We start from the raw sequence: 27,078 nt of genomic DNA, 5'->3' as shown, positions 1-27,078 counted from the left end.
GATCTCCTGTCCAAACCTGAGGAACCTTGAGCCTGTCTCTCAATAATGCTCCATATATTTATATGTTTACAGTATATCTTATGGCCGTGTCTTTATTGACAACAAAGTCTTTATTGTCTTTATTGGGTGGTGGGGTGGCTCTGGGGTTCAGGACCTGCGCCTGTGGCCGGGAGGTTGCCGGTTTGAATCCTACTCTGTTGGGCCCCTGATCGAGGCCCCTGAACCCCAGCTTCTCTCCCTGTGTGTGTGTGTGTGTGTGTGTGTGTATACAGTGTGTCCTGGAGAGTTGGGCCCCTGAGCCAGGCCCCTGAACCCCAGCTGCTCCAGGGGTGCTGTGTAAATGTGTGACCCTGCGCTCTGACCCCCAGCTTCTCTCCCTGTGTGTGTCTCCTGGAGAGCTGGGGCCCCTGAGCCAGGCCCCTGACCCCCAGCTGCACTCCCTGTGTGTGTGTGTGTGTGTGTGTGTCTCCTGGAGAGCAGGCTGGGGTCTGTGACAAGACAGACTCCTCACACGAGAGACTGTATCTGGCTTATAAAGTGATCTTTATTGTTGATTTTAGTTTATGTTAATTGTTTTTGTTTTGCATTGGTAACACAGGTTTCACTGACTGGTCCTGCCATTAAAACACCGGGAATTGAAATTGAAATTGAAAATTGACAGAGAGAGAGTGGGAGTGAGAGAGTGAGAGAGTGAGAGGTACTGACAGTGTCTGGGAGAGGAAGGGATTGTCAGGAGCGATGACCCGGTCTGACTCTGCCCGGAGCTCTGGGCCCTGCTGGGCCTGGTTCTGGACTGGTTCCCAGTGTGTCCCTGGGCCTGCTCCTGCAGACGTACTGAGGATAGGAGCACTGCGTCTTCGCCTTGGGCTCAGGGGCAACGTCACCATTGACAGTCTTCAATCACAAGGGCAGATCATCTGGAAACTAGTGTGTGTGTGTGGAGTCTCAGTCACACAGAGGGGTGTGTGTGTGTGGAGTCTCAATCACAGAGGGGTGTGTGTGTGTGGAGTCTCAGTCACACAGAGGGGTGTGTGTGTGTGGAGTCTCAGTCACACAGAGGGGTGTGTGTGTGTGTGGAGTCTCAGTCACACAGAGGGGTGTGTGTGTGTGGAGTCTCAATCACAGAGGGGTGTGTGTGTGTGGAGTCTCAGTCACACAGAGGGGTGTGTGTGTGTGGAGTCTCAATCACAGAGGGGTGTGTGTGTGTGGAGTCTCAGTCACACAGAGGGGTGTGTGTGTGTGGAGTCTCAGTCACACAGAGGGGTGTGTGTGTGTGGAGTCTCAGTCACACAGAGGGGTGTGTGTGGAGTCTCATTCACACAGAGGGGTGTGTGTGTGTGGAGTCTCAGTCACACAGAGGGGTGTGTGTGTGTGGGGAGTCTCACTGTCCTGTGGTATGGCTCCCCCTGCTGGTCAGGTCAGTGCTTGGCCATCGCCATGGCGTTGTGGATGGTCAGTCCTCCGGCCTGCTGCTGTCTCCTGCGTCTCCTCCAGCAGATCGCCACGGCGACGCAGGCCAGCGGCCCACCCAGCAGCAGGAGGGTCGCCCACCACAGCGCACAGCGGTCAGCGCCTGTCCCGGCCTGGGGGGCGGGCTGGGGGGCCGGAGGGGCCGGAGGGGTGTACACAGACACCGAGACCTGCAGGAGAGAGAGACAGGTCCTGTCAGACCGGGCTCTGTCTGTCTGTCTGTCTGTCTGTCTGTCTGTCTGTCTGTGTCCAGACCACAGGACAGCTGCCCCCTGTCTGTCTGTCTGTCTGTGTCCAGACCACAGGACAGCTGCCCTCTGTCTGTCTGTCTGTCTGTGTCCAGACCACAGGACAGCTGCCCTCTGTCTGTCTGTCTGTGTCCAGACCACAGGACAGCTGCCCTCTGTCTGTCTGTCTGTGTCCAGACCACAGGACAGCTGCCCCCTGTCTGTCTGTCTGTCTGTCTGTCTGTCTGTCTGTGTCCAGACCACAGGACAGCTGCCCCCTGTCTGTCTGTCTGTCTGTCTGTCTGTGTCCAGACCACAGGACAGCTGCCCTCTGTCTGTCTGTGTCCAGACCACAGGACAGCTGCCCTCTGTCTGTCTGTCTGTGTCCAGACCACAGGACAGCTGCCCTCTGTCTGTCTGTCTGTCTGTCTGTCTGTCTGTGTCCAGACCACAGGACAGCTGCCCTCTGTCTGCCTCTCTGTGTCCAGATACTGACTTGCATGCAGATTGGAGTGCTGACCCCTGTGCTGACCTGTGTGATGACTCCTGTGATGACCCCTGTGCTGGCCCCTCTGCTGACCCCTGTGCTGGCCCCTGTGCTGACCCCTGTGCTGACCCCTGTGCTGACCCCTCTGCTGACCCCTGTGCTGGCCCCTGTGCTGGCCCCTGTGCTGGCCCCTCTGCTGACCCCTGTGCTGACCCCTGTGCTGACCCCTGTGCTGGCCCCTCTGCTGACCCCTGTGCTGGCCTGTGTGCTGGCCCCTCTGCTGACCCCTGTGCTGACCCCTGTGCTGGCCCCTGTGCTGGCCCCTCTGCTGACCCCTGTGCTGACCCCTCTGCTGACCCCTGTGCTGGCCCCTCTGCTGACCCCTGTGCTGACCCCTGTGCTGACCCCTGTGCTGGCCCCTGTGCTGACCCCTGTGCTGGCCCCTGTGCTGACCCCTGTGCTGACCTGTGTGCTGACCCCTGTGCTGGCCCCTGTGCTGGCCCCTGTGCTGACCTGTGTGCTGACCCCTGTGCTGGCCCCTGTGCTGACCTGTGTGCTGGCCTGTGTGCTGACCCCTGTGCTGACTCCTGTGCTGGCCTGTGTGCTGACCCCTGTGCTGACTCCTGTGCTGGCCTGTGTGCTGACCCCTGTGCTGGCCCCTGTGCTGGCCCCTGTGCTGGCCTGTGTGCTGACCCCTGTGCTGACTCCTGTGATGACCCCTGTGCTGACCCCTGTGCTGACCTGTGTGCTGACCCCTGTGCTGGCCCCTGTGCTGGCCTGTGTGCTGGCCCCTCTGCTGACCCCTGTGCTGACCTGTGTGCTGACCCCTGTGCTGACCCCTGTGCTGGCCCCTGTGCTGGCCCCTCTGCTGACCTGTGTGATGATGGAGGTGGGTGACTCCTGTCCAGCCTCGTCCTGGGCGCGCAGGGCGAAGTACAGGACTGACCGGTTCCCGGCGGGCAGCTCGTCCAGCGCCGCGCGGAGGCTCTGGGGCTGACCGGCAGCCAAAATGACCACAGAGGACGTGTTGATCTGGGCGCATGCTGTGAAGTTGTCCCTCAGGGCGTGGGGGCTGGGGTGCACCCTGAGGTCATAGCGTGAGACTGGGGACACAGACACGGTCAGCTGACACACTGCGCATGTCCAGCAGCTCACAGCCCAGAGAGAGAAGAATAAAGAGGACAGGCGGCTTCCTGTCCCACCTGTCCCACCTGTCCCAGGACAGCCAGCATCCTGTCTCACCTGTCCAACCTGTCTCACCTTTCCCACCTGTCTCTCCTGTCCCTCCTGTCCTAGGACAGTCAGCATCCTGTCTCATGTGTCTCACCTGTCCCACCTGTCCCAGGACAGCCAGCATCCTGTCTCACCTGTCTCACCTGTCCCAGGACAGCCAGCATTCTGTCTCACCTGTCCCACCTGTCCCAGGACAGCCAGCATCCTGTCTCACCTGTCTCACCTGTCCCAGGACAGCCAGCATTCTGTCTCACCTGTCCCAGGACAGCCAGCATCCTGTCTCACCTGTCTCTCCTGTCCAACCTGTCTCACCTTTCCCAGCTGTCTCTCCTGTCCCTCCTGTCCTAGGACAGCCAGCATCCTGTCTCATGTGTCTCACCTGTCCCACCTGGCCCAGGACAGCCAGCATCCTGTCTCACCTGTCTCACCTGTCCCAGGACAGCCAGCATTCTGTCTCACCTGTCCCACCTGTCCCAGGACAGCCAGCATCCTGTCCCACCTGTCTCACCTGTCCCAGGACAGCCAGCATCCTGTCCCACCTGTCTCTCCTGTCCAACCTGTCTCACCTTTCCCACCTGTCTCTCCTGTCCCAGGACAGCCAGCATCTCCTCACTGGGACAAGTCAGATGGGAGAGTGAGAGAATGTCTGTGAGGGGGACGGACGTCTAGTCACTGTGTCTCAGGGTCGTCTCTGGGTGTGTCTCCTGTCCCAGTGTGTCTCCTGTTCCGGTGTGTCACCTGTCCCAGTGTGTCTCCTGTCCCATTGTAGTAGTCGTCTCAGGGTATGCCCATCTGTCCCAGTGTAGTAGTCGTCTCTGGGTGTGTCTCCTGTCCCAGTGTGTCTCCTGTCCCAGTGTAGTAGTTGTCTCCGGGTGTGTCTCCTGTCCCAGTGTAGTAGTCGTCTCCGGGTGTGTCTCCTGTCCCTGTGTGTCACCTGTCCCTGTGTAGTAGTCGTCTCCGGGTGTGTCTCCTGTCCCAGTGTGTCACCTGTCCCAGTGTAGTAGTCGTCTCCGGGTGTGTCTCCTGTCCCTGTGTGTCACCTGTCCCAGTGTAGTAGTCGTCTCCGGGTGTGTCTCCTGTCCCAGTGTGTCACCTGTCCCAGTGTAGTAGTCGTCTCCGGGTGTGTCTCCTGTCCCAGTGTAGTAGTCGTCTCCTGTCCCTGTGTGTCTCCTGTCCCTGTGTGGTAGTCGTCTCTGGGTGTGTCACCTGTCCCAGTGTAGTAGTCGTCTCCGGGTGTGTCACCTGTCCCAGTGTAGTAGTCGTCTCCGGGTGTGTCTCCTGTCCCAGTGTGTCACCTGTCCCAGTGTAGTAGTCGTCTCCGGGTGTGTCTCCTGTCCCTGTGTGTCACCTGTCCCAGTGTAGTAGTCGTCTCCGGGTGTGTCTCCTGTCCCTGTGTGTCACCTGTCCCAGTGTAGTAGTCGTCTCCAGGTGTGTCTCCTGTCCCTGTGTGTCACCTGTCCCAGTGTAGTAGTCGTCTCCAGGTGTGTCTCCTGTCCCAGTGTAGTAGTCGTCTCCGGGTGTGTCACCTGTCCCAGTGTAGTAGTCGTCTCCGGGTGTGTCTCCTGTCCCTGTGTGTCACCTGTCCCAGTGTAGTAGTCGTCTCCGGGTGTGTCTCCTGTCCCTGTGTGTCTCCTGTCCCAGTGCAGTAGTCGTCTCCGGGTGTGTCTCCTGTCCCAGTGTGTCTCCTGTCCCAGTGTAGTAGTTGTCTCCGGGTGTGTCACCTGTCCCAGTGTAGTAGTCGTCTCCGGGTGTGTCTCCTGTCCCTGTGTGTCACCTGTCCCAGTGTAGTAGTCGTCTCCAGGTGTGTCTCCTGTCCCTGTGTGTCTCCTGTCCCTGTGTGTCACCTGTCCCAGTGTAGTAGTCGTCTCCAGGTGTGTCTCCTGTCCCAGTGTAGTAGTCGTCTCCGGGTGTGTCACCTGTCCCAGTGTAGTAGTCGTCTCCGGGTGTGTCTCCTGTCCCTGTGTGTCACCTGTCCCAGTGTAGTAGTCGTCTCCAGGTGTGTCTCCTGTCCCTGTGTGTCTCCTGTCCCTGTGTGTCACCTGTCCCAGTGTAGTAGTCGTCTCCAGGTGTGTCTCCTGTCCCAGTGTAGTAGTCGTCTCCGGGTGTGTCACCTGTCCCAGTGTAGTAGTCGTCTCCGGGTGTGTCTCCTGTCCCTGTGTGTCACCTGTCCCAGTGTAGTAGTCGTCTCCAGGTGCTGTCCACAGCAGCTCCACGCTGCGGTTGAGCAGAGCAGCCTGCAGGTCAGTCACCCGGCCGGGGGGGAACTGGTCTCGGGGCGCGGGGGGCACCTGGCTGACCGTCACTGTGCCCCCACTGCCACTGCGGCTGAAGTTGCCCAGCGCTGTGCCGTTCTGCCCCGGCCGGCCAGAGGGGGCGCTGGGGTGCAGCGTTCCTGCGGAGGAGAGGAGGCACAGCGTCCCCGAGCAGCCTGGGCTGCAGGGGGGCTGCGGGGGGTGAGCTGGAGGTGGGGCACAGGAGGGTGAGGTAGGACTTGGGGTGCAGGGGGGAGGGGGGCTGATATTGGGGCGCAGGGGCGGAGGAGGACAGGTTGGGGTGCAGGGGGCTGGAATTGGGGTGCAGAGGGGCGAGGGACAGTGGGGGAGATAGGAGTTGGAGTGGAGGAGGGTGAGGGGGGCTGGAGTTGTGGTGCAGGGGGTGCTCACCATTGCCATCGATGTATTCAGGCTGAGGAGAGACGGAGTTCGCTGCCTGTGTCCAGACCTGCACTGTCCCCCCAGTCCCCATCACCTCGAACTTCAGACTGTACCGACCATCACCCCCATAGCTGAAGAACAACCCCGAGTACACCCCATCATTCCTGAAGATATCAGCACCTAGAGAGAGAGGGGTTAATACACTGCAGTCCACTAACACTGCACTGAGAGAGAGAGGGGTTCATACAGACACACTGACTGGACACTCCAGTACAGTAACACTGCACTGAGAGAGAGAGAGGTTAATACAGACACTGACTGGACACTCCAGTACATTAACACTGCACTGAGAGAGAGAGGGGTTCATACAGACACACTGACTGGACACTCCAGTACATTAACACTGCACTGAGAGAGAGAGAGGGGTTAATACACACACACTGACTGGACACTCCAGTACATTAACACTGCACTGAGAGAGAGAGGGGTTAATACAGACACACTGACTGGACACTCCAGTACATTAACACTGCACTGAGAGAGAGGGGTTAATACACACACACTGACTGGACACTCCAGTACATTAACACTGCACTGAGAGAGAGAGGGGTTCATACACACACACTGACTGGACACTCCAGTACATTAACACTGCACTGAGAGAGAGAGGGGGGTTAATACACACACACTGACTGGACACTCCAGTACATTAACACTGCACTGAGAGAGAGAGGGGTTAATACAGACACACTGACTGGACACTCCAGTACATTAACACTGCACTGAGAGAGAGGGGTTCATACACACACTGACTGGACACTCCAGTACATTAACACTGCACTGAGAGAGAGAGGGGTTAATACAGACACACTGACTGGACACTCCAGTACATTAACACTGCACTGAGAGAGAGAGGGGTTAATACACACACACTGACTGGACACTCCAGTACATGAACACTGCACTGAGAGAGAGGGGTTCATACACACACACTGACTGGACACTCCAGTACATTAACACTGCACTGAGAGGGAGAGAGGGGTTAATACACACACACTGACTGGACACTCCAGTACATGAACACTGCACTGAGAGAGAGGGGTTCATACACACACACTGACTGGACACTCCAGTACATTAACACTGCACTGAGAGGGAGAGAGGGGTTAATACACACACACTGACTGGACACTCCAGTACATTAACACTGCACTGAGAGAGAGAGGGGTTAATACACACACACTGACTAGACACTCCAGTACATTAACACTGCACTGAGAGAGAGAGGGGTTAATACACACACTGACTGGACACTCCAGTACATTAACACTGCACTGAGAGAGAGAGGGGTTAATACACACACACTGACTGGACACTCCAGTACATCAACACTGCACTGAGAGAGAGAGGGGTTAATACAGACACACTGACTGGACACTCCAGTACATTAACACTGCACTGAGAGAGAGAGAGAGGGGTTAATACAGACACACTGACTGGACACTCCAGTACATTAACACTGCACTGAGAGAGAGAGAGAGAGGGGTTAATACAGACACACTGACTGGACACTCCAGTACATTAACACTGCACTGAGAGAGAGAGGGGTTAATACAGACACACTGACTGGACACTCCAGTACATTAACACTGCACTGAGAGAGAGAGGGGTTAATACACACACACTGACTGGACACTCCAGGACATTAACACTGCACTGAGAGAGAGAGGGGTTAATACAGACACACTGACTGGACACTCCAGTACATTAACACTGCACTGAGAGAGAGAGGGGTTAATACACACACACTGACTGGACACTCCAGTACATGAACACTGCACTGAGAGAGAGAGAGGGGTTAATACAGACACACTGACTGGACACTCCAGTACATTAACACTGCACTGAGAGAGAGGGGTTCATACACACACACTGACTGGACACTCCAGTACATTAACACTGCACTGAGAGAGAGAGGGGTTAATACAGACACTGACTGGACACTCCAGTACATTAACACTGCACTGAGAGAGAGAGGGGTTAATACAGACACACTGACTGGACACTCCAGTACATTAACACTGCACTGAGAGAGAGAGGGGTTAATACACACACACTGACTGGACACTCCAGTACATGAACACTGCACTGAGAGAGAGGGGTTCATACACACACACTGACTGGACACTCCAGTACATTAACACTGCACTGAGAGGGAGAGAGGGGTTAATACACACACACTGACTGGACACTCCAGTACATGAACACTGCACTGAGAGAGAGGGGTTCATACACACACACTGACTGGACACTCCAGTACATTAACACTGCACTGAGAGGGAGAGAGGGGTTAATACACACACACTGACTGGACACTCCAGTACATTAACACTGCACTGAGAGAGAGAGGGGTTAATACACACACACTGACTAGACACTCCAGTACATTAACACTGCACTGAGAGAGAGAGGGGTTAATACACACACTGACTGGACACTCCAGTACATTAACACTGCACTGAGAGAGAGAGGGGTTAATACACACACACTGACTGGACACTCCAGTACATCAACACTGCACTGAGAGAGAGAGGGGTTAATACAGACACACTGACTGGACACTCCAGTACATTAACACTGCACTGAGAGAGAGAGAGAGGGGTTAATACAGACACACTGACTGGACACTCCAGTACATTAACACTGCACTGAGAGAGAGAGAGAGAGGGGTTAATACAGACACACTGACTGGACACTCCAGTACATTAACACTGCACTGAGAGAGAGAGGGGTTAATACAGACACACTGACTGGACACTCCAGTACATTAACACTGCACTGAGAGAGAGAGGGGTTAATACACACACACTGACTGGACACTCCAGGACATTAACACTGCACTGAGAGAGAGAGGGGTTAATACAGACACACTGACTGGACACTCCAGTACATTAACACTGCACTGAGAGAGAGAGGGGTTAATACACACACACTGACTGGACACTCCAGTACATGAACACTGCACTGAGAGAGAGAGAGGGGTTAATACAGACACACTGACTGGACACTCCAGTACATTAACACTGCACTGAGAGAGAGGGGTTCATACACACACACTGACTGGACACTCCAGTACATTAACACTGCACTGAGAGAGAGAGGGGTTAATACAGACACTGACTGGACACTCCAGTACATTAACACTGCACTGAGAGAGAGAGGGGTTAATACAGACACACTGACTGGACACTCCAGTACATTAACACTGCACTGAGAGAGAGAGGGGTTAATACACACACACTGACTGCACACCTATGCCGTTGTCCTGTAGAGGCAGCCTGATTTTGGACCCGTTGGCGAGCTCCATGATTGCCACGACGATGGCGTTGACAACAGGCCTGTCGCCCTGGGAGACCCGCACGGTGATGGTGATTGGCTGGGGGTAGGTGGTGGCGGTGACATTCATGCCTCCCGTCACAGTGATGGGAGACACACACTCGTGCGCAGCGCTGGAGGTCACAGTCAGGGTGAAGGTCTGCTGACTGCTGTCAGTGTTGAGGACAGAGTAGCTCCAGCTTCCAGCCTGCAGCACACAGACAGGGCTCACAGGGGCAGAGACAGACAGACAGGGCTCACAGGGGGAGAGACAGACAGACAGACAGGGCTCACAGGGGGAGAGACAGACAGACAGGCCACACAGGGGGAGAGACAGACAGACAGACAGGCCACACAGGGGCAGAGACAGACAGACAGGGCTCACAGGGGGAGAGACAGACAGACAGACAGGGCTCACAGGGGGAGAGACAGACAGACAGACAGGCCACACAGGGGGAGAGACAGACAGACAGGGCTCACAGGGGGAGAGACAGACAGACAGACAGGGCTCACAGGGGGAGAGACAGACAGACAGACAGGCCACACAGGGGGAGAGACAGACAGACAGGGCTCACAGGGGGAGAGACAGACAGACAGACAGACAGACAGGGCTCACAGGGGGAGAGACAGACAGACAGGGCTCACAGGGGGAGAGACAGACAGACAGACAGACAGACAGGGCTCACAGGGGGAGAGACAGACAGACAGGGCTCACAGGGGGAGAGACAGACAGACAGACAGACAGACAGGGCTCACAGGGAGAGAGACAGACAGACAGGCCACACAGGGGGAGAGACAGACAGACAGACAGGGCTCACAGGGGGAGAGACAGACAGACAGACAGGGGGAGAGACAGACAGACAGGGCTCACAGGGGGAGAGACAGACAGATAGAGCTAACAGGGAGACAGACAGACAGACAGACAGACAGACAGACAGGGCTCACAGGGGGAGAGACAGACAGGGCTCACAGGGAGAGAGACAGACAGACAGGGCTCACAGGGGGACGGGATCAGAGAGACAGACAGACAGGGCTCACAGGGGGGAGAGACAGACAGACAGGGCTCACAGGGGCAGAGACAGACAGACAGGGCTCACTGGGGGACAGGATCAGAGAGACAGACAGACAGGCCACACAGGGAGAGAGACAGACAGACAGAGCTCACAGGGAGAGAGACAGACAGACAGGGCTCACAGGGGGACAGGATCAGAGAGACAGACAGACAGGGCTCACAGGGGGAGAGACAGACAGATAGAGCTCACAGGGAGAGAGACAGACAGACAGGCCACACAGGGAGAGAGACAGACAGACAGGGCTCACAGGGGGAGAGACAGACAGACAGACAGGGCTCACAGGGAGACAGGATCAGAGAGACAGACAGACAGGCCTCACAGGGAGAGAGACAGACAGGGCTCACAGGGGGAGAGACAGACAGACAGACAGACAGACAGGGCTCACAGGGAGACAGGATCAGAGAGACAGACAGACAGGCCTCACAGACAGACAGACGGACAGACAGACAGCTGTACCTCGGCCACCCCTGGCACTCTGAGGCGGCTGACGCGTGGGCTCTGCTGGGGGTCCAGGTGTGAGCTGTTGTAGGCGTCCCCGCGGGGGCTGTCCACCTGGATGTCCGGCGGGCTGCTCTGCCAGGTGACAGTGAACACGGTGCTGTTGCCCACAGTGGAGTCCAGAGTCACTGTGCCTCTGAGCCGGGCTCCAGGACCGATCACAGCACTCACACTCAGGACCTGGGGACAGGGGGGCAGGGGGACAGAGCTGAGTCCGCAGTTCCAGTGTGGGAGGGGGGCAGACACAACACTGACACAACACTGACACAACACTGACACAATAATGACACAACGATGACACAATAATGACACAATAATGACACAATAATGACACAACAGCCAATTACAGCTGGAATGATGGAAATAATCTGACAGAGAGTCTCCCCAGGACAGAGAGTGTCCCCTGTCCTCCCCAGGACAGAGAGTGTCCCCAGTCCTCCCCAGGACAGAGAGTCTCCCCAGTCCTCCCCAGGACAGAGAGTGTCCCCAGTCCTCCCCAGGACAAAGAGTGTCCCCAGTCCTCCCCAGGACAGAGAGTCTCCCCAGTCCTCCCCAGGACAGAGAGTCTCCCCAGGACAGAGAGTCTCCCCAGTCCTCCCCAGGACAGAGAGTGTCCCCAGGACAGAGAGTCTCCCCAGTCCTCCCCAGGACAGAGAGTGTCCCCAGTCCTCCCCAGGACAGTGAGTGTCCCCAGTCCTCCCCAGGACAGAGAGTCTCCCCAGTCCTCCCCAGGACAGAGAGTCTCCCCAGGACAGAGAGTCTCCCCAGTCCTCCCCAGGACAGTGAGTGTCCCCAGTCCTCCCCAGGAGAGAGAGTGTCCCCAGGACAGTGAGTGTCCCCAGTCCTCCCCAGGACAGAGAGTGTCCCCAGGACAGTGAGTGTCCCCAGTCCTCCCCAGGACAGCGAGTGTCCCCAGTCCTCCCCAGGACAGTGAGTGTCCCCAGGACAGTGAGTGTCCCCAGTCCTCCCCAGGACAGTGAGTGTCCCCAGGACAGTGAGTGTCCCCAGTCCTCCCCAGGACAGTGAGTGTCCCCAGGACAGTGAGTGTCCCCAGTCCTCCCCAGGACAGTGAGTGTCGTCAGGACACTGAGTGTCCCCAGGACAGTGAGTGTCCCCAGTCCTCCCCAGGACAGTGAGTGTCCCCAGTCCTCCCAAGGACAGTGAGTGTCCCCAGGACAGCGAGTGTCCCCCAGTCCTCCCCAGGACAGTGGTGTCCCCAGGACAGTGAGTGTCCCCAGTCCTACCCAGGACAGAGGTGGGGTTAAGTGATGAGGTCAGAAGGTTCTGGAAGACTTGCCTGGATGGTGGTGACACTGTCGTCTCCAGACTCAGAGGAGAAGTCACTGAACGCATCGATCAGGGCAGTGGAGTCCAGCCTGTCACTGCTCGAGAACCGCTGTCCCCCTGCAGGACAACACAGCAGGACAGGAGGGTCAGCTGTCCCCCCAAAACCCCTCCCCTCCCTCATGTGTCCAGGGAGTGTCAGGACAGGCTCTGTGTGGGACTGGACACTCCTGGGTCAGTGAGGAGGGAGAGAGAGGGGTCAGGACAGGCTCTGTGTGGGACTGGACACTCCTGGGTCAGTGAGGAGGGAGAGAGGGGTCAGGACAGGCTCTGTGTGGGACTGGACACTCCTGGGTCAGTGAGGAGGGAGAGAGGGGTCAGGACAGGCTCTGTGTGGGACTGGACACTCCTGGGTCAGTGAGGAGGGAGAGAGGGGTCAGGACAGGCTCTGTGTGGGACTGGACACTCCTGGGTCAGTGAGGAGGGAGAGAGAGGGGTCAGGACAGGCTCTGTGTGGGACTGGGACACTCCTGGGTCAGTGAGGAGGGGGGGAGGGGTCAGGACAGGCTCTGTGTGGGACTGGACACTCCTGGGTCAGTGAGGAGGGAGAGAGGGGTCAGGACAGGCTCTGTGTGGGACTGGACACTCCTGGGTCAGTGAGGAGGGAGAGAGGGGTCAGGACAGGCTCTGTGTGGGACTGGACACTCCTGGGTCAGTGAGGAGAGGGAGAGAGGGGTCAGGACAGGCTCTGTGTGGGACTGGACACTCCTGGGTCAGTGAGGAGGGAGAGAGGGGTCAGGACAGGCTCTGTGTGGGACTGGACACTCCTGGGTCAGTGAGGAGGGGAGAGAGGGGTCAGGACAGGCTCTGTGTGGGACTGGACACTCCTGGGTCAGTGAGGAGGGAGAGAGGGGTCAGGACAGGCTCTGTGTGGGACTGGACACTCCCTGGGTCAGTGAGGAGGGAGAGAGAGGGGTCAGGACAGGCTCTGTGTGGGACTGGACACTCCTGGGTCAGTGAGGAGAGGGAGAGAGAGGGGTCAGGACAGGCTCTGTGTGGGACTGGACACTCCTGGGTCAGTGAGGAGGGAGAGAGGGGTCAGGACAGGCTCTGTGTGGGACTGGACACTCCTGGGTCAGTGAGGAGAGGAGAGAGAGGGGTCAGGACAGGCTCTGTGTGGGACTGGACACTCCTGGGTCAGTGAGGAGAGGAGAGAGGGGTCAGGACAGGCTCTGTGTGGGACTGGACACTCCTGGGTCAGTGAGGAGGGAGAGAGGGGTCAGGACAGGCTCTGTGTGGGACTGGACACTCCTGGGTCAGTGAGGAGAGGGAGAGAGGGGTCAGGACAGGCTCTGTGTGGGACTGGACACTCCTGGGTCAGTGAGGAGGGAGAGAGGGGTCAGGACAGGCTCTGTGTGGGACTGGACACTCCTGGGTCAGTGAGGAGGGAGAGAGGGGTCAGGACAGGCTCTGTGTGGGACTGGACACTCCTGGGTCAGTGAGGAGGGAGAGAGAGGGGTCAGGACAGGCTATGTGTGGGACTGGACACTCCTGGGTCAGTGAGGAGGGAGAGAGGGGTCAGGACAGGCTCTGTGTGGGACTGGACACTCCTGGGTCAGTGAGGAGGGAGAGAGAGGGGTCAGGACAGGCTCTGTGTGGGACTGGACACTCCTGGGTCAGTGAGGAGAGGGAGAGAGGGGTCAGGACAGGCTCTGTGTGGGACTGGACACTCCTGGGTCAGTGAGGAGGGAGAGAGAGGTCAGGACAGGCTCTGTGTGGGACTGGACACTCCTGGGTCAGTGAGGAGAGGGAGAGAGGGGTCAGGACAGGCTCTGTGTGGGACTGGACACTCCTGGGTCAGTGAGGAGGGAGAGAGAGGGGTCAGGACAGGCTCTGTGTGGGACTGGACACTCCTGGGTCAGTGAGGAGGGAGAGAGGGGTCAGGACAGGCTCTGTGTGGGACTGGACACTCCTGGGTCAGTGAGGAGGGAGAGAGGGGTCAGGACAGGCTCTGTGTGGGACTGGACACTCCTGGGTCAGTGAGGAGGGAGAGAGGGGTCAGGACAGGCTCTGTGTGGGACTGGACACTCCTGGGTCAGTGAGGAGGGAGAGAGAGGGGTCAGGACAGGCTCTGTGTGGGACTGGACACTCCTGGGTCAGTGAGGAGGGAGAGAGGGGTCAGGACAGGCTCTGTGTGGGACTGGACACTCCTGGGTCAGTGAGGAGGGAGAGAGAGGGGTCAGGACAGGCTCTGTGTGGGACTGGACACTCCTGGGTCAGTGAGGAGAGAGAGAGGGGTCAGGACAGGCTCTGTGTGGGACTGGACACTCCTGGGTCAGTGAGGAGGGAGAGAGGGGTCAGGACAGGCTCTGTGTGGGACTGGACACTCCTGGGTCAGTGAGGAGAGGGAGAGAGGGGTCAGGACAGGCTCTGTGTGGGACTGGACACTCCTGGGTCAGTGAGGAGGAGGGAGAGAGGGGTCAGGACAGGCTCTGTGTGGGACTGGACACTCCTGGGTCAGTGAGGAGAGGGAGAGAGGGGTCAGGACAGGCTCTGTGTGGGACTGGACACTCCTGGGTCAGTGAGGAGGGGAGAGAGGGGTCAGGACAGGCTCTGTGTGGGACTGGACACTCCTGGGTCAGTGAGGAGGGAGAGAGGGGTCAGGACAGGCTCTGTGTGGGACTGGACACTCCTGGGTCAGTGAGGAGGGAGAGAGGGGTCAGGACAGGCTCTGTGTGGGACTGGACACTCCTGGGTCAGTGAGGAGGGAGAGAGAGGGGTCAGGACAGGCTCTGTGTGGGACTGGACACTCCTGGGTCAGTGAGGAGGGAGAGAGGGGTCAGGACAGGCTCTGTGTGGGACTGGACACTCCTGGGTCAGTGAGGAGGGAGAGAGGGGGTCAGGACAGGCTCTGTGTGGGACTGGACACTCCTGGGTCAGTGAGGAGGGAGAGAGGGGTCAGGACAGGCTCTGTGTGGGACTTGACACTCCTGGGTCAGTGAGGAGGGAGAGAGGGGTCAGGACAGGCTCTGTGTGGGACTGGACACTCCTGGGTCAGTGAGGAGGGAGAGAGGGGTCAGGACAGGCTCTGTGTGGGACTGGACACTCCTGGGTCAGTGAGGAGAGGGAGAGAGGGGTCAGGACAGGCTCTGTGTGGGACTGGACACTCCTGGGTCAGTGAGGAGGGAGAGAGGGGTCAGGACAGGCTCTGTGTGGGACTCACACAGAGGGGGATCCCTACCTGTTCGAAGGGCGAACTGCTCCAGCAGAGGGTCAGCGCTGGGGCCCAGTGCCACTGTGTGGATAGTGACCCCACTGCTCTGCGCTGTCTGCAGACAGGAGCCCACATTGCTGTCCTCCCCGTCTGTCAGTAGGATGATCTCAGTGCCCGCGACGTCCTGGTCATCCTCTCTCAGGACCTGGAGCAAGGCAGACCTGGTCACTCCGGGGCGGAGACCAGGGGGACAGCTGGTCCAGTGGCTCAGGTCAAGTCCTGTTTGACCAGGAGGACAGCTGGCCCAGTGGCTCAGGTCCAGTCCTGTTTGACCAGGAGGACAGCTGGTCCAGTGGTTCAGGTCCGGTTCTGTTGGACCAGGGGGACAGCTGGCCCAGTGGCTCAGGTCCGGTTGGACCATGAGGACAGCTGGTGCGGTGGTTTAGGTCCAGTCCTGTTGGACTGGGGTCTCCGGGTCCAGTTGATATGTGAGTGGACCGATGGTCCAGTGCGTAATGAGACCTCTGGGGTCTGTATAGTGACGTCCTGCTACGAAGGCCCACAGGAGACACGGTGTGTTGACCCTGCAGGCTGTGGACACCAGGGGGCACTAAGGAGAAGCTCTCTCTCACCTCGAACCCCTTGTTTAGACCCTCACAGATGTTGGTCCCTCCTGAGGCCTGGGTGGGCAGCTTGCGGGCCAGCTCTGTCCGCACGGCCAGCCCACTGACCAGGGTGAGGTGCTGCAGGATGACGGCGCTGCTATCAAAGCGCACGATTCCGGCCAGCGAGTCCTGCTCCAGGATCTGGACCAGGAAGATCTCCGCAGCCTGGCGCATCCGAGCGATCCTGTCAGACTGAGGAAATAACGTCTGTACGAGTGCGCTGCCACAGAATCACCACTGCACCACCACTGTACTAATGCACTGCCACAGAATCACCACTGCACAACCACTGCACTAGTGCACTGCCACAGAATCACCACTGCACCACCACTGTACTAGTGTACTGCCACAGAATCACCACTGCACCACCACTGTACTAGTGCGCTGCCACAGAATCACCAGTGCACCACCACTGTACTAGTGCACTGCCACAGAATCACCACAGAATAAACACTGCACTAGTGTACTGCCACAGAATCACCACTGCACAACCACTGCACTAGTGCACTGCCACAGAATCACCACTGCACCACCACTGTACTAGTGCACTGCCACAGAATCACCACCACTGTACTAGTGCACTGCCACAGAATCACCACTGCACCACCACTGTACTAGTGCACTGCCACAGAATCACCACTGCACAACCACTGCACTAGTGCACTGCCACAGAATCACCACTGCACCACCACTGCACTAGTGCGCTGCCACAGAATCACCACTGCACAACCACTGCACTAGTGCACTGCCACAGAATCACCACTGCACCACCACTGCACTAGTGCACTGCCACAGAATCACCACTGCACAACCACTGCACTAGTGCGCTGCCACAGAATCACCACTGCACCACCACTGCACTAGTGCGCTGCCACAGAATCACCACTGCACAACCACTGCACTAGTGCACTGCCACAGAATCACCACTGCACCACCACTGCACTAGTGCGCTGCCACAGAATCACCACTGCACCACCACTGTACTAGTGCACTGCCATAGAATCACCACTGCACAACCACTGTACTAGTGCACTGCCACAGAATCACCACTGCAACACCACTGTACTAGTGTACTGCCACAGAATCACCACAGAATAAACACTGCACTAGTGTACTGCCACAGAATCACCAATGCACAACCACTGTACTAGTGCACTGCCACAGAATCACCACAGAATAAACACTGCACTAGTGTACTGCCACAGAATCACCACTGCACCACTAGTGTACTGCCACAGAATCACCACTGCACAACCACTGTACTAGTGTACTGCCACAGAATCACCACTGCACAACCACTGTACTAGTGCACTGCCACAGAATCACCACAGAATAAATACTGCACTAGTGTACTGCCACAGAATCACCACTGCACCACCACTGTACTATTGTACTGCCACAGAATCACCACTGCACCACCAGTGTACTAGTGCACTGCCACAGAATCACCACTGCACAACCACTGCACTAGTGTACTGCCACAGAATCACCACTGCACCACCACTGTACTAGTGTACTGCCACAGAATCACCACTGCACAACCACTGTACTAGTGCACTGCCACAGAATCACCACTGCACCACCACTGTACTAGTGTACTGCCACAGAATCACCACAGAAGAAACACTGCACTACTGTACTGCCACATAATCACCACTGCACCACCACTGTACTAGTGCACTGCCACAGAATCACCACTACACCACCACTGTACTAGTGTACTGCCACATAATCACCACTGCACCACCACTGTACTAGTGCACTGCCACAGAATCACTACAGAATCACCACTGCACCACCACTGTACTAGTGTACTGCCACAGAATAACCACTGCACAACTGCAAAACTACCACAGTATAACCACTGCAGAACTGCACAACCAGCACAACCACCACAGTATAACCACTGCACAATTGCACAACCAGCACAACTGCCACAGTATAACCACTGCACAACCAGCACAACCACCACAGTGTAACCACTGCACAACTGCACAACCAGCACAACTGCCACAATATAACCACTGCACAACTGAACAACCAGCACAACTGCCACAGTATAACCACTGCACAACTGCAAAACTACCACAGTATAACCACTGCACAACTGCACAACCAGCACAACTGCCACAGTATAACCACTGCACAACTGCACAACTGCACAACCAGCACACCTGCCACAGAATCGCCCTGCCTCTCGGCCCGAGTGCCAGCAGTGCCAGCGGTCAGTTCCTTGTTCCTGTACTCCTCTCACCGAGCCCATGCTGCCCGAGGTGTCCAGCACCAGGCAGACCACGCGCTGACGGACCCTCAGCAGGGTGAAACTGGGGCTGGGGGGCTCCGTGGCATTTGGGGGGTTGCGACCATTGAAGTCGGGGGTCTGGCTGATGACGTCCCAGGTGCTCCTGTAGTCGCACAGTCGATTGTGGGCACTGGGCGCCTCAAAATTGTGGGAGCTGTCATCACAGAACTGCTTGATCTGGGATCGAGACAAAGAAGAGCCTTTCTTCTCTACTGGACCTGGACACTGGAGACACACTCACACTCACACTAATACACACTCACACTAATACTCCTCTACTGGACCTGGACACTGGAGACACACTCACACTCACACTAATACACACTCACACTAATACTCCTCTACTGGACCTGGACACTGGACACTGCACTGGGCACAGGAGACACACTCACACGCACACTAATACACACTCACACTAATACTCCTCTACTGGACCTGGACACTGGACACTGCACTGGGCACAGGAGACACACTCACACTAATACACACTCACACTAATACTCCTCTACTGGACCTGGACACTGGACACTGCACTGGGCACAGGAGACACACTCACACTCACACTAATACACACTCACACTAATACTCCTCTACTGGACCTGGACACTGGACACTGCACTGGGCACAGGAGACACACTCACACTAATACACACTCACACTAATACTCCTCTACTGGACCTGGACACTGGACACTGCACTGGGCACAGGAGACACACTCACACTCACACTAATACACACTCACACTAATACTCCTCTACTGGACCTGGACACTGGACACTGCACTGGGCACAGGAGACACACTCACACTAATACACACTCACACTAATACTCCTCTACTGGACCTGGACACTGGACACTGCACTGGGCACAGGAGACACACTCACACTCACACTAATACACACTCACACTAATACTCCTCTACTGGACCTGGACACTGGACACTGCACTGGGCACAGGAGACACACTCACACTAATACACACTCACACTAATACTCCTCTACTGGACCTGGACACTGGACACTGCACTGGGCACAGGAGACACACTCACACTCACACTAATACACACTCACACTAATACTCCTCTACTGGACCTGGACACTGGACACTGCACTGGGCACAGGAGACACACTCACACTAATACACACTCAAACTAATACTCACACTAATACTCACTCGCGTTCACACTAATATTTGCTCACACTGTCACACTCACACCCTCACAGGCACACTCTCACACACTCATGAACACTCCCCACCTCTCAACTGACACACACAATCACACACTCATACACTCTCACACTGACTCACTCAAACACAGTCAGACACTCAATGAATCTGACACACTTACACTGACACACACTCACACTGACACTGTAACACGCACTGACACTAACACACACTCACACTGACACACACACTCATACTGATACACTCACTCACACTGACTAACACACACTCACTGACACACTCACACTGACACACACACTCATACTGATACACTCACTCACACTGACACATTCACTCACACTGACTAACACACACTCACTGACACACTCACACTGACACACACACTCATACTGATACACTCACTCACACTGACTAACACACACTCACTGACACACTCACACTGACACACACACTCATACTGATACACTCACTCACACTGACACATTCACTCACACTGACTAACACACACTCACTGACACACTCACACTGACACACACACTGATACTGACACACACACTCACACTGACACACACACTGATACTGACACACACACTCACAATGACACTGACACACACTCACACTGACACCAACTGAAACCAAGCCCATCACACTGAAAGGTTGTGTGATGTCTGATGTGTGCTCTCGGTTTTACCTCTGGTAAGGAGGGCTGGTACATGATGGAGGCACTAGTGGCTCTGTTGTCCTGCAGCACGAAGACACAGCTCTCAGTGGGGAGACCTGTCAAGGGGTCCAGATCACAGGCTTCTCCAGTGACCCGGTCAATCAGAGAGCCAGGAAGATCCTTCGAGCACCTGAGAGAGGAGCAGCAGGTGACCAGACAGACTGGACAGGTCCAGTACACTGACACAGCCCAGTCACAGGCTCTAGACTCTTCTTGTCCCTGTGGAGTCCAGCACACTGACACAGCCCAGTCACAGGCTCTAGACTCTTCTAGTCCCTGTGGAGTCCAGCACACTGACACAGCCCAGTCACAGGGCTCTAGACTCTTCTAGTCCCTGTGGAGTCCAGCACACTGACACACAGCCCAGTCACAGGCTCTAGACTCTTCTTGTCCCTGTGGAGTCCAGGACACTGACACAGCCCAGTCACAGGGCTCTAGACTCTTCTAGTCCCTGTGGAGTCCAGCACACTGACACAGCCCAGTCACAGGCTCCAGACTCTTCTAGTCCCTGTGGAGTCCAGCACACTGACACAGCCCAGTCACAGGCTCCAGACTCTTCTAGTCCCTGTGGAGTCCAGTACACTGACACAGCCCAGTCACAGGCTCTAGACTCTTCTAGTCCCTGTGGAGTCCAGCACACTGACACAGCCCAGTCACAGGGCTCTAGACTCTTCTAGTCCCTGTGGAGTCCAGCACACTGACACAGCCCAGTCACAGGCTCTAGACTCTTCTAGTCCCTGTGGAGTCCAGCACACTGACACAGCCCAGTCACAGACTCTAGACTCTTCTAGTCCCGGTGGAGTCCAGCACACTGACACAGCCCAGTCACAGGGCTCTAGACTCTTCTAGTCCCTGTGGAGTCCAGCACACTGACACAGCCCAGTCACAGGCTCTAGACTCTTCTAGTCCCTGTGGAGTCCAGCACACTGACACAGCCCAGTCACAGGCTCTAGACTCTTCTAGTCCCTGTGGAGTCCAGCACACTGACACAGCCCAGTCACAGGCTCTAGACTCTTCTAGTCCCTGTGGAGTCCAGCACACTGACACAGCCCAGTCACAGGCTCTAGACTCTTCTAGTCCCGGTGGAGTCCAGCACACTGACACACAGCCCAGTCACAGGCTCTAGACTCTTCTAGTCCCTGTGGAGTCCAGCACACTGACACAGCCCAGTCACAGGCTCTAGACTCTTCTAGTCCCGGTGGAGTCCAGCACATTGACACACAGCCCAGTCACAGGGCTCTAGACTCTTCTAGTCCCTGTGGAGTCCAGCACACTCACACAGCCCAGTCACAGGCTCTAGACTCTTCTAGTCCCGGTGGAGTCCAGCACACTGACACACAGCCCAGTCACAGGGCTCTAGACTCTTCTAGTCCCTGTGGAGTCCAGCACACTGACACAGCCCAGTCACGGGGCTCTAGACTCTTCTAGTCCCTGTGGAGTCCAGCACACTGACACAGCCCAGTCACAGGCTCTAGACTCTTCTAGTCCCTGTGGAGTCCAGCACACTGACACAGCCCAGTCACAGGCTCTAGACTCTTCTAGTCCCTGTGGAGTCCAGCACACTGACACACAGCCCAGTCACAGGCTCTAGACTCTTCTAGTCCCGGTGGAGTCCAGCACACTGACACACAGCCCAGTCACAGGGCTCTAGACTCTTCTAGTCCCTGTGGAGTCCAGCACACTGACACAGCCCAGTCACAGGGCTCTAGACTCTTCTAGTCCCTGTGGAGTCCAGCACACTGACACAGCCCAGTCACAGGCTCTAGACTCTTCTAGTCCCTGAGGAGTCTAGACTGAGAGACATGTGTTGTATGTTCGCCTGTGTTGTATTTACCTGGTGGCCTCTATTTGTCCAGTGGATGAACGATAGAAGGGAATTCTTGTGTCAAACTCACTAAACACCCCCCATCGCAGAGTAGCCCAGGAGTGGACCAGCACACGTCCTGCAAGAGACAGACACACATTAACACTGCACTGAGAGAGAGAGGGGTTCATACAGACACACTGACTGGACACTCCAGTACATTAACACTGCACTGAGAGAGAGAGGGGTTAATACACACACTGACTGGACACTCCAGTACATTAACACTGCACTGAGAGAGAAAGGGGTTAATACAGACACACTGACTGGACACTCCAGTACATTAACACTGCACTGAGAGAGAGAGGGGTTAATACAGACACACTGACTGGACACTCCAGTACATGAACACTGCACTGAGAGAGAGAGGGGTTAATACAGACACACTGACTGGACACTCCAGTACATTAACACTGCACTGAGAGAGAAAGGGGTTAATACAGACACACTGACTGGACACTCCAGTACATGAACACTGCACTGAGAGAGAAAGGGGTTAATACAGACACACTGACTGGACACTCCAGTACATTAACACTGCACTGAGAGAGAGAGGGGTTCATACAGACACACTGACTGGACACTCCAGTACATTAACACTGCACTGAGAGAGAGAGGGGTTAATACACACACTGACTGGACACTCCAGTACATGAACACTGCACTGAGAGAGAGGGGTTAATACACACACACTGACTGAACACTCCAGTACATTAACACTGCACTGAGAGAGAGAGAGGGGTTAATACACACACACTGACTGAACACTCCAGTACATTAACACTGCACTGAGAGAGAGGGGTTAATACAGACACACTGACTGGACACTCCAGTACATTAACACTGCACTGAGAGAGAGAGGGGTTAATACAGACACACTGACTGGACACTCCAGTACATGAACACTGCACTGAGAGAGAGAGGGGTTAATACACACACACTGACTGGACACTCCAGTACATTAACACTGCACTGAGAGAGAGAGGGGTTCATACAGACACACTGACTGGACGCTCCATGTTTGACCCCTCACCTCTGGGTCCGTAGCTGCGGACGCCCTGTTCCTCCAGCAGGTACCTGGGGCTCATGTGTGTGTACCGTCCCGGCTGGCCGCAGTGCCCATCGGTCAGCGTGTAGGGAGCAGCGGGAGGTCCTGTGCTGTCCTTGCAGGAGGGGTCTGACACGATCACACTGGCCTGTAGGGGGCACAGGAGAGACCAGCTGTGTACTCTGTGTATCTCCTTTGAGCCTGGACTTTGGAGTAGTTCTCTCTGCAGGGTAGTATAGTGCAGTACAGAGTGTAGCCTGTGGAGTATTTCTCAGTACAGTGTAGTATAGTCTAGCCTATGGAGTATTTATCAGTACAGTGTAGTATAGTGAAGTACAGAGTCTGGCCTGTGGAGTGTTCCTCAGTACAGTGTAGTGTAGTGAAGTACAGAGTATGGACTGTGGAGCATTTCTCAGTACAGTGTAGTATAGTCTAGCCTATGGAGTATTTATCAGTACAGTGTAGTATAGTGAAGTACAGAGTCTGGACTGTGGAGAATTTCTCAGTACGTGTAGTATAGTGAAGTACAGAGCCTGGACTGTGGAGTATTTATCAGTACAGTGTAGTATAGTGAAGTACAGAGCCTGGACTGTGGAGCTTTTATCAGTACAGTGTAGTATACTGATAAAACTCCTGGACTGTGGAGTATTTCTTATTGCAGTGTAGTATGGTGAAGTATAGAGTCTGGACTGGGGGGTATTTCTCAGTACGGTGTAGTATAGTGAAGTACATAGTCTGGCCTGTGGAGTATTTCTCACTACAGGGTAGTATTGTGTATTACAGAGCCTGGACTGTGGAGCTTTTATCAGTACAGTGTAGTATAGTGAAGTACAGAGTCTGGACTGTGGACTGTTTCTCAGTACAGTGTAGTACGGTGAAGTATAGAGTCTGGATTGGGGGGTATTTCTCAGTACAGTGTTGTATAGTGAAGTACATAGTCTGGCCTGTGGAGTATGTCTCACTACAGGGTAGTATTGTGTAGTACAGAGCCTGGTCTTTCTCAGTATGGTGTTGTACACTACAGTACTTGACCTTTGTGTATTTCTCCGTGCGCGGCCTGCTGTAGAGGCTGTTGTTTCTTCTCCAGGTGTTGGGCACGAGGATCCTGACCTCCTGGAAGTAAGCTCGCCTCCCTGTGGCGGCGAACAGGTACGACGAGGCAGCGGCGAACATGTCCTGTTGGGAAGAGGAGACACAGACAGGCTCGAGTGGCACACCTGCAGAGTGACCGCCTCAGCTCCGAGCCTGAGCACCACTCACCTTGATGCTGGAGATGAGGGCAGGGCTCTCTGGCACTCTGGGGTGAATGGCGATGACCACTCCTCTGTATCCATTACTGTCCAGCTGGACAGTGGAGCCCCAGGCCACAGACAGGGACAGAGTCCAGTACAGCAGCACACTGGGCAGCATGACTCCTGACCCTCGACAGGCGACGAGCTTGGAGATCTGGACTCACTCTGACGGGCGACGAGCTCTGAGATCTGGACTCGCTGACGGGCGACGAGCTCGGAGATCTGGACTCGCTGACGGGCGACGAGCTCGGAGATCTGGACTCACTCTGACGGGCGATGAGCTCTGAGATCTGGACTCACTCTGACGGGCGACGAGCTCTGAGATCTGGACTCGCTGACGGGCGACGAGCTCGGAGATCTGGACTCACTCTGACGGGCGACGAGCTCGGAGATCTGGACTCGCTGACGGGTGACGAGCTCGGAGATCTGGACTCACTCTGACGGGCGACGAGCTCTGAGATCTGGACTCGCTGACGGGCGACGAGCTCGGAGATCTGGACTCGCTGACGGGCGACGAGCTCGGAGATCTGGACTCACTCTGACGGGCGACGAGCTCGGAGATCTGGACTTGCTGACGGGCGACGAGCTCGGAGATCTGGACTCGCTGACGGGCGACGAGCTCTGAGATCTGGACTCACTCTGACGGGCGACGAGCTCGGAGATCTGGACTCGCTGACGGGCGACGAGCTCGGAGATCTGGACTCACTCTGACGGGCGACGAGCTCTGAGATCTGGACTCGCTGACGGGCGACGAGCTCTGAGATCTGGACTCGCTGACGGGCGAGGAGCTCGGAGATCTGGACTCGCTGACGGGCGACGAGCTCTGAGATCTGGACTCGCTGACGGGCGACGAGCTCTGAGATCTGGACTCACTCTGACGGGCGACGATCTCTGAGATCTGGACTCACTGACGGGCGACGAGCTCGGAGATCTGGACTCGCTGACGGGCGACGAGCTCGGAGATCTGGATTCGCTGACGGGCGACGAGCTCGGAGATCTGGACTCGCTGACGGGCGAAGAGCTCGGAGATCTGGAGATACATGAACTGAATACGGGGATGTCGGGACATTTATAGCGATGGGGACGAGGGAAGTACAGTCGCTGTTTCCTCATCGGACAGAAAGTCGCAGGACTCAGTTCCTGCTTTCTGGCAGAAGGCCATCATTGTACCAGGAGCAGGTGCTTCATGACTGAAGAGAGAACCATTGTCCTGCAATCACGGATGTCAGACAAGACACCACACAGACACTGTCTCTGTCCTGGAAACAGGCGAGAGAGCTCACAGTCTCTCAGACAAAGGAGCCACTGTGTTCGGCAGGGCTAGGACCAACAGACCAGGGGCACAGTGTGACCCAGACTGGACTGGAGGGGTACAGTGTGACCCAGACTGGACTGGAGGGGTACAGTGTGACCCAGACTGGACCAGTGATCTCTGGACTGGAGGGGTACAGTCTGACCCAGACTGGACTGGAGGGGTACAGTGTGCCCCAGACTGGACCAGTGATCTCTGGACTGGAGGGGTACAGTGTGACCCAGACTGGACCACTGATCTCTGGACTGTAGGGGTACAGTGTGACCCAGACTGGACCAGTGATCTCTGGACTGGAGGGGTACAGTGTGCCCCAGACTGGACCAGTGATCTCTGGACTGGAGGGGTACAGTGTGACCCAGACTGGACCAGTGATCTCTGGACTGGAGGGGTACAGTGTGACCCAGACTGGACCAGTGATCTCTGGACTGGGGGGGTACAGTGTGACCCAGACTGGACCAGTGATCTCTGGACTGGAGGGGTACAGTGTGACCCAGACTGGACCAGTGATCTCTGGACTGGAGGGGTACAGTGTGCCCCAGACTGGACTGGAGGGGTACAGAGTGACCCAGACTGGACCAGTGATCTGTGGACTGGAGGGGGACAGTGTGACCCAGACTGGACTGGAGGGGTACAGTGTGACCCAGACTGGACCAGTGATCTCTGGACTGGAGGGGTACAGTGTGCCCCAGACTGGACTGGAGGGGTACAGAGTGACCCAGACTGGACCAGTGATCTCTGGACTGGAGGGGTACAGTGTGTCCCAGACTGGACTGGAGGGGTACAGTGTGCCCCAGACTGGACCAGTGATCTCTGGACTGGAGGGGTACAGTGTGACCCCGACTGGACTGGAGGGGGACAGTGTGACCCAGACTGGACCAGTGATCTCTGGACTGGAGGGGTACAGTGTGACCCAGACTGGACTGGAGGGGGACAGTGTGACCCAGACTGGACCAGTGATCCCTGGACTGGAGGGGTACAGTGTGACCCAGACTGGACCAGTGATCTCTGGACTGGAGGGGTACAGTGTGACCCCGACTGGACTGGAGGGGTACAGTGTGACCCAGACTGGACCAGTGATCTCTGGACTGGAGGGGGACAGTGTGACCCAGACTGGACCAGTGATCTCTGGACTGGAGGGGTACAGTGTGACCCAGACCGGACTGGAGGGGTA

At 56.3% G+C, this 27,078-nt stretch overlaps 1 protein-coding gene across 8 annotated transcripts; it reads right to left on the bottom strand.

Annotated features, from left to right (window-relative positions):
- Positions 1-524: 524 nt before the first annotated feature.
- On the bottom strand, positions 525-25,661 carry LOC107076123 (calcium-activated chloride channel regulator 3A-1-like). 8 transcript variants are annotated; one of them, XM_069188324.1, is made up of 16 exons: positions 24,564-25,658; positions 24,336-24,479; positions 23,289-23,451; positions 22,226-22,334; positions 20,362-20,521; positions 18,435-18,659; positions 16,148-16,372; positions 15,543-15,720; positions 12,315-12,421; positions 10,976-11,197; positions 9,384-9,654; positions 6,081-6,251; positions 5,582-5,809; positions 3,058-3,287; positions 1,398-1,640; positions 525-1,354 (listed from the first exon to the last, which is right to left on the bottom strand). In XM_069188324.1, the coding sequence occupies exons 1-15, from the start codon at positions 24,711-24,713 to the stop codon at positions 1,419-1,421; spliced, it is 2,805 nt and encodes a 934-aa protein (XP_069044425.1). In that variant the 5' UTR covers positions 24,714-25,658; the 3' UTR covers positions 525-1,354; positions 1,398-1,418. The 8 variants fall into 8 exon arrangements, 4 of the variants coding, with proteins under 4 accessions (XP_069044425.1, XP_069044424.1, XP_069044426.1 ...); XM_069188323.1 differs by having other exon boundaries at positions 525-1,640; positions 24,564-25,657; XR_011189330.1 differs by lacking the exons at positions 525-1,354; positions 1,398-1,640; positions 3,058-3,287 and adding exons at positions 3,294-3,426; positions 3,512-4,029 and having other exon boundaries at positions 24,564-25,661.
- Positions 25,662-27,078: the final 1,417 nt, after the last annotated feature.

This window comes from Lepisosteus oculatus, chromosome 4, assembly GCF_040954835.1.
Source record: "Lepisosteus oculatus isolate fLepOcu1 chromosome 4, fLepOcu1.hap2, whole genome shotgun sequence".
Lineage (NCBI taxonomy): Eukaryota > Metazoa > Chordata > Actinopteri > Semionotiformes > Lepisosteidae > Lepisosteus > Lepisosteus oculatus.
Note: the sequence above shows the minus strand (reverse complement) of the source record. Positions and strands in the feature narration are given on the sequence as shown.

Coding starts and splice junctions, on each gene's coding strand:
- LOC107076123 (XM_069188324.1), bottom strand. CDS start 24,713: ATGCTGCCCAGTGTGCTGCTGTACTGGACTCTGTCCCTGTCTGTGGCC. Junction 23,452..24,335: donor GCACGGAGAAATACACAAAG/GTCAAGTACTGT, acceptor TGCCCCCTACAG/GCCAGTGTGATCGTGTCAGA. Junction 1,641..3,057: donor CCACCTCCATCATCACACAG/GTCAGCAGAGGG, acceptor TCTCTCCTGCAG/GTCTCGGTGTCTGTGTACAC.